Raw genomic sequence first — 13,681 nt, 5'->3', positions numbered from 1 at the left:
CATAACCTTGGTTGCCCACATACTGTAGTGCTTCCAAACAAACAGAGGCAGCAGAGTAAATACTTCGGCTTCCCTCTTATCTTCTTACAACATCTTCCCTCTCACAGCCTCCACACTCATTAATGTCAGACACAGATCTGAAAATGTCCTTTTCGTTTTGCTTGTTGTGAGGTGAGGGTACAACAATGTTGTGCTCAGATGAAGAACTTACAGTGGGTGGGTGATCATTCTAATTGGAGGCATCGTATGCGGCAGGGAGGCTGGAGGACAGACCCTGCTTTGACATTATGGTATTTCTCTATACGACAGAGATTTGAATAATGTCAGCCAGGCATACGGTTGTATGGCTAACAAGCGATCCTGGTCAAGACACTAATGAATGTTGGAGTGGAGATGGAGTCAGCTTAAAGCGAACAGAATGGAGGTTATTGAAACGCAGTCTAGAGCGTGTGAGTAGACACATTGAAGTGCATAAGGGAGCAGAGAAATGAACTCCAACCTGCAGTAAAGGGTACCACAGTATGTCTTCACAGACCACTAGAGAGCTGAATGGTGGATCCGTTCATCTATCACAAGCCTTTTAAACTGTGTGTTTTCCTCAATCCCTCAAAGTGCCACAAAGCACAAGGTGATGATGTCTGTACAAACGCTATTTCTTCTCCTTTTTATATCTTTATCAAATCTGGTATTGATGTAAAAAAAAAAGATTGAAGGCTGAGCCCAGACATTTCAAGACTGAAGAGAAATGTTGTCAGGGTGATGAAATACCAGACTAGAAGCTACATGCTTGCAGGGCATGATGGCTACATGAAAGCAATCAGCAAACATGAGCAGGAGCCATTACAGCCCTGTGTGAACGTGCTCCAGGAACAACGCCTCTATGTACTGTACCACTACACGGAAGATGAACCTAAATAGATTTTCAGTGTATGAGCCTTGACAATTTACTTGTCAGTGATGAGCGTCACCTTAGTTCATATGTCATGTAGAGTGTCTTTCAAAGAATATACTTTGAACATGTATAACAGCTGCATCTTAACATAAAGAGGATGCTGATATGTTCCCTTCACTAGAGCTCCATAATAACAATCATATATATATGTATATATTTGCACCCTTATGCATCCAATATTGTCATTTGTTTTTTATTTGGCAAGCCAATGGTCTAAGGAGTGAGGGTTGCATTTGCAGAATCTCTCTGCGATAATATTGTCTGTTTCTAATCTCACTAATGACCTGTTTTTAAAAACTGTAGTACTTTCAAACATAAATGCAACAGAAACCCATCAGCAGAAATAACTCACAAACTGTAACAAGATAAAAAAAAACTGTCAACTGTCTATACTATCAGTGATAATGTCAGACAAAATAATATCTGCACGCCTTACAGATAGCTCCCAGCAAATGTAATTTATCAGCGCAACATTCTGATCCAACAGAGATCTTTGTCAGGCATTGTCAAACCTATTTGCTTTTTGCTCGGAGCTATGAGTACAGTGTGCAGATCTTGTCAGACTTTCGCCTCCAGTTGGTTTGATGATTCAGCACTTGTAGAAGTGTTTTGGATTTACGTGCCTTACGCTGTGTTTAATGTCTGTCATAGTCCAACATAAAAGACAGGACGACAATGTATTACTCAAATGAAATAGCTTCAATGTAATCGTATCTCCATCTGACATAGAATACATTTCCCTTTTCAGGCTTTTCACTTGTATCAGTCCTGTACACAACAACTCACCATTGGTTCCCGCTGATGTTGTAACTGTTGACACTGCAATGTGAGCTGAGCGATGGTCTTGTCTCGGCTCCTCAGCTCCTCTCTGAGCACCTGCACTTCCTTGATCAGCTCCTCCAACTGGAAAAGCACATACAGTATACTGTGAAGAAAACTGGAGACAAATAAAGAATATCCAAACAACCACTGCTATACACCTAAAGTAAAGAGTGTTACCTGTGATGCAGTTGTATTGTCTTCAATATATTCAGGAACATCTGCTGGAGAGTCAGTATCCTCAAGCTGGAAACAAACAAACAAATAAACACGCACAACAGCGGGCACACACACACACACACAGAGTTCACAGTGAGCTGGATCAATGACGATTGCCTCGGGCATGCCTCAAGAGCAATATTTCTGCCACAGTGAAATAACTTGACTATTTAGAATATATACTTTGCTGACCATGAACTGTAAGCCTCCAATGTTAGATACCTCAGGCAGAGCGGAGTGTTTTTTTAACTTTAACTATATTTATTTCATAGAGAACAAAAATGTTGGTCGAAGCTGCTGAAATTAGGGCAGCAATCAAAAGAATATTCAGTGCAAACCGTAAACACATTTGCTGATTATTTAACCAATCATGGTTTAGATAAAGAACTTGGTGATTACAATTTTCATGAATAATTACAAATCTCAATCAAAGGTTATCAGATCTCAATATGATGGCTTTTGAAAATTATCAAAATTGGGATTAACATTCAATAAAATAATTAAAATGTAATATGGCAACACTACATTCCACCTGCTTCTTGTTCAGGTCATGTGGTTTTAATCAGATAAAACCAGCATGTCTGGATGTCTGACACAATACACCAATGATCAATTAGGATTCAGAAAAGATAGTGGCTCATTTTACATGCGCTGCCTTGAGCTCACAACATACTAAAACACAATCAAGAACATTGGTACTACTTGAGGCTATACAGCAAACGCCTTTGACTAATTGCAGTGATCACAATGAACACATCTGAAGGAGAGATTTGATTTAAGTGCAAAAGCAGAATCACTTGTTATGCTGTATAGGGGAAATTGAGTTGGAAGCATTCAGGATAATTTCATTTTACAGAGAGTGTGAATAGCTTATGCATTTCAGCAATTTCAAAGATGGGTGTCTGTGTTTGGCAGGAGCGTGGGACTTGTGTTTTCAGCTCATATGCAAGAGCTCATTCCTATAGGTGACATCTTTTATTCCTCTCCTCTCCCTTCTTGTCACCCACTCTTCTTCCCATGAAATAGATTTGTCTGACTGACAAACTGACAATATATATCATAATTATAATATCTATTATCTGACCATTTTCACAAAGGGCATGCAAACAGGCATCACAAATCACACAGACTGCATTTAAAGAGAAGAAGTCTCAGAGCATCTAATAACTAAAATTGCTGTTGCCGAAGAATTGATGATTTATTAATAAAAAAGGGACAAATACACAAAGGAAAGCCTCTGAGTTTGACACCAGGTGTTTGACAGTACTTTGGGGTTTGTGGGCGGGGAGACAATGATAGGATGTGGGGGGGGAGTGATGCATTTTGTTCCTGTGTGATGACAGGAATAATAAAACTGATGTAATTAAACATTTAATAACTTCTAAGTACTTGAAGTGGAAGCGCATTATAGATTAAGAATAGCTTGTCAGAAAATACTTTTCTTGTCTCCCCTGCAGAACACTTAAGGACAGCAGTGCAGTGGAGCAAACTCCTGCCATCTTAAGAAGATTATTAAAGCTTATCTTAAAAAAATATAAAGCTGAATTTAATAAACAAAAGCATCTGAAATTGTACCCTAAAATATGCCTAATATGAGACCAAAATAAAAGCCTGGGAGTGGCAATAATATCTGCATGTAATATGTTTGTGACATATTCAACAGCAAATGAACAGAACTCAAACAATGGTAAACATATAACTAAGAATCACAGAGTTTTATGTGAACACTTAAGTGTGTTAGTGCAAGTACCTACCAAACAAATGTCTTTTTATGTGTTGGCATCTTTTAGATCTCTCTACATGCATGCACGTGTGTAACGCAGCGTCCACACGGCAGCGTGCGTTGAAGCTTGCCGGCGGGCGTGTCTGAAGCTCGACCAACAACCAATCACATGAATCTCCCGCCCCGGACACACAAGCACGCGGTTTGATTGGCTAGAGCTTGTACTGGCATATGATTTGATTGGCTGACGCTTCTGTCGAAGCTTGAAAAGTTGAACATTGCTCAACTTTTGAAGCGAGCAACGGAGGCAAAGCGAAGCGACGGAACCACAATGCAGTTCGGCAAAGCGTGACGTCACCCCATTCAAAGTGAATGGGAAGCAGCGTTGAAGCTTCAGCGCACGCCGCCGTTTGGACGGGCCGTAAGAGTGTGCACGTTTGGCTACATGCACCCGTACACCTCTGTGTTCATAAATGGCTCTCACCTGTAGCATTGTTTTGAGCCTGAGCAGCTGGTTCTTCAGCGAGCCGCAGTCCTGAGTCACGTGTTCGAGTGTGAGTTCATCCAGCATCGCCATGTAGCCATGCTGCCTGCCTTCAGAGGGGACAGAGCGTGAAGAGATCCTCGAAGCCTTGAGACCGTCATAGTGTTGAACAACATGGGCCCTGCGAAAAAGAGATAAAACCCAGAGGAGAGAGTCAGAGCCAGGCAGAGGGAATACAGAATGATGTTGGCTTTGTGTCTTTCCTTTTTACATTCTACTTTTGAATTCTCTTCTGGCAACATCCTTCCAGGCCTAACCAACCTGCTATCATTGTAGAAGTTATCTGGTCCACTCCAGCGATGGTGTCTACGCCGCTGCCCTTGCCGACCGGCCCTCTCTGAGCGCTCAAAGTGGGACATCCTGTCAGCGTCTATGCAGAAGAATTTGGAGCATGATAAGACGGAGTAAAGAAACCTGAGAATATCTAAAACAGAGAAGAAGCAAGTGAAGGATAAAAGAGCATAACACTTTTTCATCTGAGCTGAAATGTATGAAGCCAGTGTTTGAGATATGGTGAAAAAGTATAGATCCAAAGTATAAAACTTCAAGAAAATCACTTCTGGTGCCGCTGTTATTTGTTGAAGTGAAGTGGGTGTTTGTTGTTGAAGATAAGCTGCATTTCTGAAAGGTTATAATTTATGTTTTTCTCTTTTTCCCACCCAGTGTTTGTCTTTTACTACCACTCTAAAGCAAACACAAAAATCAAGACTGAGAGTCAATTTTTCATATCTTGTGGTAATGAATACTTCTGTGTATATTTCAGATACCCTATCTTGAGTATTTGCATATAAATCATGGTCGGATCCCCCCTCCTTATTCTCTATTCATCTCAAATGCAAAAAACGCGCTCACACACACAGTGACAGGCCATTACATTTTCAAGGAGGTAAAAGGACACAGTATTTGGCAACACTCAATAGCACACAGCTGTGAAATGAACCATGACCGCCACAAAATTGACAACTAACAGAGCGAGACCCTCAGGAAATCAAAAGGACCCTTGAATATCTATATTCCAGATAGAAAGGGGAGAACGAGAGATGGACAAAAGAGAGATAAAGAATTACTGGGCAGATTGAAAGACAGCAATCCAAGGAATTCAGCAGTGGCATTGTATTTACTTTACCCTGAGTGTCACCATATAGCACAGGAGCAGACTTCAGCCTGAATCTGAACTATTACATTCCAGGAAACTTCAGCGCTTCCAGTAACTTCTTTTCAGCTCAGAAAAAGTCTTCTAAAAAGTCATTCAAAAGGAATATATTCCAACTTGGGGGTGAGAAATCCACAAAGGCAGAGAAACTCAGACGGAGAGTGGAGAGAAATGTCTCCTTGTCCAGTCAGCTGGTGAGCAGTTAAAGGGCCAGTGAGAGAAAGTCTACCCAGATCCCACTCTGTCTGCTTCTGTCTTTGTTGACAGGCTTGTTTTTCTGGGAACTCCCTAGGAACTGCAGCTGGGGAGAAATGACTGTGGTGGTGGTGGTGGGGGAGCAGCTGAGGTAACTGGTTTGTGTCCAAGATAGAAATTCACTAGCTGTAGCAGGAAAGAGAGAGAGAAGCTGGGGCCTCTCTCTTCTGTCACGGGACCCGGTAACTGGATGAAATGAATACATGAGGCCCCTTCTACCCATCCCTTTTTGTCTTCTTCTCCACTTCCTGGTCTGTGGCAGAGTCAGGGTGTCTTTGGGAGGGAGGGAACACCATTTCCTATCCCGTGTCTCAAGGCCTGCCCTGTGGGCTGGGTCTAACTGGACTCTTCAGCTTCTCTTGCTTTCACTCTGACGCTTTAGCACTAGCCATGACACACTGCGCTATAAATATGGTCGCTTCCCAAAAAGGAGTAGGAAGGGAGAACACGCCGATTCACATTCCTCTGGAGTGAACATTCTCCTCTCCCTCTCTCTGTCGGTTTGCTTCTCTCAAAATCAAATCATTGTTTACAGACTGAAGATGACATCAGAGGTGTAAAGATGCCTCAGTGATGTATTTGCAGTTGACTGTTTATTAGGCACACCTAGCTAAAACTAATGCAGTCTAATACAACAGGCCTGCAATACATTTGTACCATCTGCAAGGTTGTAATGTTCCCTTTTTGTCAAAGCTGTTTTAGAGACGTGTTCATCTAATGTTATGATCATTTTGGAGGATGTAGTTTATATCAATGACATTACTTAATATCATAAAAGCTGATAAATAACTTCATAAAAGGTAGAATTTACTGCAGAGCATTTGCGGTGGGCAGCATTGCTAGGGGTGCCTGACACCTAACTATTGTACATGTGCATGGGTGTGTTTGCCCATCCATATATTTCAATGTGCCTTATTCATTGGCCATGAATGGTAATGTGACAGGGCTAGCTTCAGGAGTAAAGAGGGAAAATTCACTTCCTAGAATTCATCATGTTTGATTATAGGGGAGGTCAAAATGTCCCTTTTCATGTAAGTGACCCACACTACCCACTGAATCCATAATAACGTTGTCAACACTATTATTATATGATGACCTGATCACCTTTAACACCCACGAAGAAGTTATCTTACTGTATCCCAATGAGATTGGCAATTGATTAAATCCACAAAGTGAAAATGAGTCACAGAGAAAGCACTGAAGACAGAAATAGATATCATATCAAGATGGTAGCGGGGGGTGTTAAGCTATAAAACTATTCATGCTAACACCAAACTGCTGTTGTGAAGGCGATCAAATGTAGCCTCTGATCTTCTGAGCCTATGTATGCAATGTGGATGTGCTGTAACCATACGCAACTGTGTGTGCATCTGTTCCTATAAACAAAGGCAGCATGATAATGCTCCAAGTCAGCTGCCTACCTGTCATTCAGAGCTAGTTGTGAACAATGTTGGAGTTGTAATTAAATAACTCTTCAGCAAACAAATATTAGCAGTAACAGCACATAATAGACTATAAGGTGTCCATTAAAAGATGCTAATGGATGTTGCAGAGACAATTCTTCACCCAAGGCAAAATGGGATTTATTCAATTCTAGACATATAAAAGGATAATGCTGGAAATAGAATGCTCAGGCCTTGGTTAATGCATTAATTTACAATTATGATCAGAGCACTAACGCTGGAGGTGTCCGAAGAATAATGGATGACTTCCAGCCAATGATACTAAAGCATTTCTCATGGCCAAAGAATAACCTCGCAAATGTATGTATGTGTGTGTGTGTGTGTGTGTGTGTGTGTGTGTGTGTGTGTGTGTGTGTGTGTGTGTGTGTGTGTGTGTGTGTGTGTGTGTGTGTGTGTGTGTGTGTGTGTGTGTGTGTGTGTGTGCGCTGACCATGCAAGCCTTCCTCTGGGAGGTCCACATCCAGCATGAGGTCATCCTCATCCAGCTCTCCTGATGCCGGAGGGTCCAGGTTGTTAAGCATATCCTGAGAAATCACAGGCAAAAATCATTTCGTTGTAAGGCATTAGATAACATTATGGGTACATTTTAGGCACATTATGAGAGCATTATATCATTTTTCCTCTGTGTTTTTGAAAAATGTGTTTTTGTTCGGGAAGCCTAACTGATGGGGGATGAATATATCTAGACAACAGGGGCCAGATACAATGAAGTCAAAAACACACAATGCACTAAAGGACAAATATACAGACGCAGTTTGTATTTTCGGGTCACACAGCATTTTGAAACATTTAAATCATTCCTAATCCTCCAATTAGCAAGACATGAATGTTTGCATAAATCAGGATCCTTTTGTCCTTGGTCTGGCATTAGCAATTCTTCCAAAGCAGCTTTTAGTTGCTACAAACCCATATTTTATTATGAGATATAAAAACCATAACTTTTTAGCACACAACAGGATTAATTGATGCTGTGACATAAAGTCCTTCTTTAACGGGGAATGCAGGTTGTTTTGTAGATACAGAGAAACTGGACTCAAGGGCAGGAACACATCTATGTGTAATGTATTAATTCCATTAATACTCCCTTTGTGGAACTTGTACATTACATAAAATAGAATGTCATGCTGAACTCTTGTAATTAGATGGTGCTTTCATTGCTTTTGACATTTGCGCATTAAATGTCCTTTATCTTTATACATTTTCACTCTCCGTAATTGTTTCATGTTGTCATTAACAATCAGAACTTGTGAAGGGCTGTCAAATACTTTTCCTGTGATGCCATTTCACATGACTCTCTCACTCCAGCAGCAAATGATTCCCTTCAACATAATACAGACACAGATAACAGAACACACTTCTGGGAAAATATCACTCAATTATGAACGATAATACAGAACACTTTGAAAATCCAACAAAAACAGTACTCATTACAGCCTCGGAATATGCAGTTAGTCTGACTACTGCGCTGCTGTCTGCCGAATAATTCAAAGCATACCCAAAAGCAGAGAACTGAATCAATAGTTCAAAGCTTTATTTTTCAAGGCAATTTTGGGCTTTATGAAACTAAATTGGCAGGGCTTTGACTAAAGGACACAAGCATAAAATGAGTCATTATAGTAAATCTCATATGTTGCACAATTACTGCCTGGTAGGCCTACTCAGTGTGCCAGACTTAATGAAGAAGAAAAATGAATAAAATGGAAAAAAACAGCTCATACTTCTGCAGCCCTCCAAATACTGTCAGCAAAGCTATGTATTAATTATCATCATCCATCAATCCATCCGTCCATCCATCCGTCCATTCGTCCATTCACCTACTATCTATCTTAAAGTGGACCTATCATGCTATATTTGAATAATATAGTGTAGGACCATACCTATACAGTATAAGGCATATTTATACTTTTTTTTTTCAAAATACCAAACAGATCATGCATTTTAGCCATGCCTCATTTTGCTCAATTTGACATTTTTTAGATCTGTTTTAGCAAGGGTTGATTCTGTGAGCAACAGCACCATCTAGAGGCCTGGCATATGTACTACAACGTCTCCAGCGCTTTCGAACGGCAATGCCGTGGCTGTCTCCTCCTGATTGGTGGAGTTGGCCCAATAGCCGTAGCGCCACTGTCCTGACGTCAGGACAGTGTTCAAATCTGGATCAGTTTTTATCAGATCCGTTGCAGCCCCTTTTTTAGAGATTTGGGTATGGAGGAAAATAGAGAGGGTTGTGTTTTCTGACACTTGGTGAGTTCCCTGGAACACCGGGGACACATATTCATGTATAAAAGACGTACAAAAGTGCATTTTGCATGATAGGTCCCCTTTAAGTAGCGTCAATGGGTCAGATGCTCTTTTTCAAAAACAGCCTACACTCGCATATATCTGGTGAAATGTAACTGATATACTGACTTTCATTCATTTGACACGGTACTGAGGTACAACTCTTACATCGTTTATTGGCTCCAGCTCTTTTCAGCTGTCTGACAGTTCACCTCTGTGTATTAAAAAGCTTTGCACACTCTATAGAGCAGCGGTTCTCAAACTGTGGTCCGCGGCTGCAGGTGGTCCGTGGAAAAAAGCTAAATAAAATCCACTTTTTATTATCAAGGATTTTCGCGGACCACCTCATATATGCAAACTGTAAAAATAAGTACATATATAAACGTAGTGTTAAAACGCAGATATTTGTTGTTGTTAATTATGGACAACACTTAATTTCACCACTGGTTACCCATGGTTACGTGTGCGCGTTTAAAACCACAAACATGGATCGGTGGCTAGCATCAGGTTCTCTGAAGAGATAAGAGGTTAACGTTACCCTTAATGAAGATAACATCTACCAATGGTTGTACTCCTCCACCTCTTTGCTGTCCTACTAGTCAACCCTTCAGATCAGAGCCTTTCCTAAATAGTGGTAAGTTGTTTTACAGTTCAGTGTATGTTAATTTAGAAACGTAATGCTTTACTGCTGTTGAATAAACCCTATATTGCTAGTGATTTTATTAAAACTATGATTTGCAATCTTTTTTATTCCAATTACAATAATATTTTTGTTATAATTGTAAAACACATCTTAACATCCATCAGCAATCAATAAAACAAATCATCCAACACAAAATAGAAGAAATCTGGACCTATTCTATTTATTTTTATACAACAGCATCTATTGGGACTGCTCATTGATGTCATCAAGAGCCATTGAGTCTAGCTTTTGTAGTCGGCCTCTTAGAATGTTTATAATTTCTTTGTCTCTTAACATTCCTATAATAATTTGTTTTGTTATTGTTGATATTGTTTTGTTCTTTATTTTTGTTGTGAGAATCACTTTGCAATTGTGTAAGTGCTATATAAATAGTTATACTAATATTATTGTTGTTACCATCATTCAAAATGTTTTCTTTGTATTTTTATTTATCGCTGCAGAAAGGATCATGCCAGCCCACATCAAACACCTGATCTGAGTTATCTTTGTATTTAGGCTGCAAGTCGACAAAGGTGATCAAGTGCTGATGCTAATAATGATCAGATTCTTCTATTTCCCAGATAATACAGCTGCACCGTGTACAATTGTAATTCACCATAAGCAATTGTTGACTGTAACGTCTATGCCAACCAACTGTAATTTGTAATGTATTTTACCATACTTTAACGGTCAAGTTCTGGCAACCACAGCAGCCCAAATGTTAACGTAAATGTCAAGTTTTCTTTTTACAGTGTACTTAGCCTATATCTGTACTGTACATTTCTTTTCAGTTTGCTTCAAGAAGTGGCTTCAACAGACAGAAATGCAGGCCATATTGGGAAAGGCTGGACGGCGGACGCTACACAACGGGAAACATTATGAACATGAACAAGGAAAAACAAAAAACACTTTCTTTGTTGCCTTTTTCTTATCATACATAGTGTTACTGTTTTTGTTACCATTGAAATATTTAATTATATGTATTACTTTTATTTTAAATCAAATGCACCTGTTTTAGATAATATATTTATTTTTGATGTGTTGATTTGCAGGTTGGTTGTTATTTGTATAATTATTGTATTGTTACTGTGTATTTGATTATATTCACTAGCTATTTATTGCTATTTATTAAATTAAAAAATTAAAATACTGTTATGAACACTACACAATGTCTTTATTTTGGTAGATACCAGAATACATGACACAATGAATCTTTGTAATATATTTATGTTCTCTGGTTTAAATAATCATACCAGTATTTAAACAATGCATGATGGTCATCTCGAATCCTGGTAAGCTTCCAGCATGGTATATTTAATACTATTATTAAACATAAACTGGTGATAGATGGATGCTGGTGACCAGCCCAGCATACCAGCATACTATGCTGGTCTATGCTGTTTTTTTTTAGCTGGCCAGGATGGCTGGTTTAGCTGGTTTAGCTGGTTTAGCTGGTTTAGCTGGTGCACCAGTTAAACCAGCTAAACCAGCCACCAGCTAAACCAGCCATCCTGGCAAGCTAAAGTGTCCAAAACCCCTCTAAACCAGCCAACTTAGCTGGTCAGGCTGGTTGACCAGCCTGACTTGGTCTAAGCTGGTTTGTTCAGCAGGGAAGATACATTAAACACAAAATATACACTTTCCAAGCATTTTCTTATAGCTACAGTGCTTAAAATGGACTTATCATGCTATATTTGAATAATATATTGTAGGGCCATAACTATATAAGGTATATTTATACGTTTTCTTTTTCAAAATACCAAACAGATCATGCATTTTAGCCATGCCTCATTTCGCTCTATTTGCTCTCCTCCACCCCTGTCTTTGCATGAGCTGCAGCTGACCACGCCCCCCTGCAAAGGAGAGGGCCGAGTTACGAGCGTCATGTTACCATGCTGTTACCATGCCATGGCAACCTCTCAGGCCCCGGCTCCACGAGGACGAAAACTGGTTGAATCCGCATATTTCTCATGCGTATAGCCCTCTAAGCTCCACGACGCCGTAAGGGAAACGTAGAAACAGACCCCGCAAACGACAACGGGTCCAAAGGTGGATAGATCTGGGAACGGAGCGCTCTGGGGGGTCCAACGGGGCCGTGGAGTCGCCTATACGGTCATTCGTTTTCATAGCCCCGCCTCTCCCCCGCAGGGTTGCTATCGTGCTCCAGTCGCTACTGACCATGCTACAGTTCTTTGTGCAACATCTACAGGAGCTCCTCCTTGAATTCAGATTATTTATCTTTATCTCGATATGGACATAAACGCGAGTGAAGTCTAATCTGACAGGACGGAGACACGCAGCTCCTGCCGCTGTGATGCAGCGGGAGCAAAACACACAGTTCAAGTCAGATCATCACCCTTAGCTATTTTAATTACCTTTCAAACTACCTAAACTAGTTATAAATATGTTCATTTTTACTGTCGGGTCACTCATTACAGGATCAGCTGCTGCATGAGACAGACACTGACGCTGTCAGAAGAGAGGAAAAAGAGACAGGCTCCGTGTATTTGATGATTATATATCATTATATCGTCGTTATTCATTTGTTTTAAAGCTCAATAAATAACAATGAAGACCTTTGACCGGCACTTTTATAATTTTGTCCGGAAGATTTAAACTTTAACACACGCTGACCGGCGAAAAACTCTGCCCGGTTCTGTCGGCCCCCACCGCGGAGAATACACAGAAGTGCAGCCATGACAACCATTCTTCTTCGCTGATTTTGTGGAGGAAGTTGCTGCTTTTGTGGAGGAAGTTACAGCGCCACGTACAGGTTCGGCATATGTACTGTAGCTTTTCCAGCGTTTGGATGTAAACTGAGCCGTCTCGTGGAGCTTGACACAATCCGGTGTATATTGCGTGGGGACGGAAGGTTTTTTGCGGTTGCATTTGCGTTTCTCCGATGCGTTTTGCCGTATTTGTCCTCGTGGAGCCGGGGCCTCATTCCCCTGATAAGTGGAGAGTTGGCCATATAGGCGGAGCTCCTCCGTCCTGACATCAGAGAAATGTTCAAATCTGTATCAGTCTGTATCAGATCCGTTGCAGCCCCGTTTTAAGAGATTTGGGTATGGAGGAAAATAGAGAGGGTTGTGTTTTCTGACACTTGGTGAGTTCCCTGGAACACCGGGGACACATATTCATGTATAAAAGACGTACAAAAGTGCATTTTGCATGATAGGTCCCCTTTAAGATAAGATGTGCCTTTATACATCCACCATAGGGGAATTACAATTTGACGCAGCAGCGCAAGGGAATTTATCAAATAAACATTTCCATAAATAGCCTACCTATATATCCAAAACAGTATCTAATGTGTAGCCCGGGTGCAAATAACATTGTTAGCTATACGGACACCCGGGTGTAAATAGCATTGTTGGCTACGGACACCCGGGTGTAAATAGCATTGTTGGCTACGGACACCCGGGTGTAAATAGCATTGTTAGCTACAGACACCCGGTTTGTAAATAGCATTGTTAGCTACGGACACCCAGGTGTAAATAGCATCTGCCATAGTTTTATCACAGTAAAAATAAAGAGTTGATTTTTCTTCAGTTACAGACACAGATGGATCATAAATGATAGCTTGGGACT

At 40.5% G+C, this 13,681-nt stretch overlaps 1 protein-coding gene across 2 annotated transcripts in view; it reads right to left on the bottom strand.

The window, feature by feature from the left end:
- The window catches only part of ccser2a (coiled-coil serine-rich protein 2a), a 54,415-nt gene that overhangs the window by 14,499 nt on the left and 26,235 nt on the right, over nt 1-13,681 (bottom strand). For both annotated transcript variants that reach the window (XM_034152384.1, XM_034152385.1), the window contains exons 4-8: nt 7,559-7,652; nt 4,519-4,627; nt 4,198-4,378; nt 1,952-2,017; nt 1,739-1,855 (exon numbers count right to left, since the gene is read on the bottom strand). In XM_034152384.1, the coding sequence (XP_034008275.1) occupies nt 1,739-1,855; nt 1,952-2,017; nt 4,198-4,378; nt 4,519-4,627; nt 7,559-7,652 (567 nt within the window). The remainder of the gene's footprint in view (nt 1-1,738; nt 1,856-1,951; nt 2,018-4,197; nt 4,379-4,518; nt 4,628-7,558; nt 7,653-13,681) is intronic.

This window comes from Trematomus bernacchii, unplaced genomic scaffold (genome assembly GCF_902827165.1).
Source record: "Trematomus bernacchii unplaced genomic scaffold, fTreBer1.1, whole genome shotgun sequence".
Taxonomy (NCBI): domain Eukaryota; kingdom Metazoa; phylum Chordata; class Actinopteri; order Perciformes; family Nototheniidae; genus Trematomus; species Trematomus bernacchii.
Note: the sequence above shows the minus strand (reverse complement) of the source record. Positions and strands in the feature narration are given on the sequence as shown.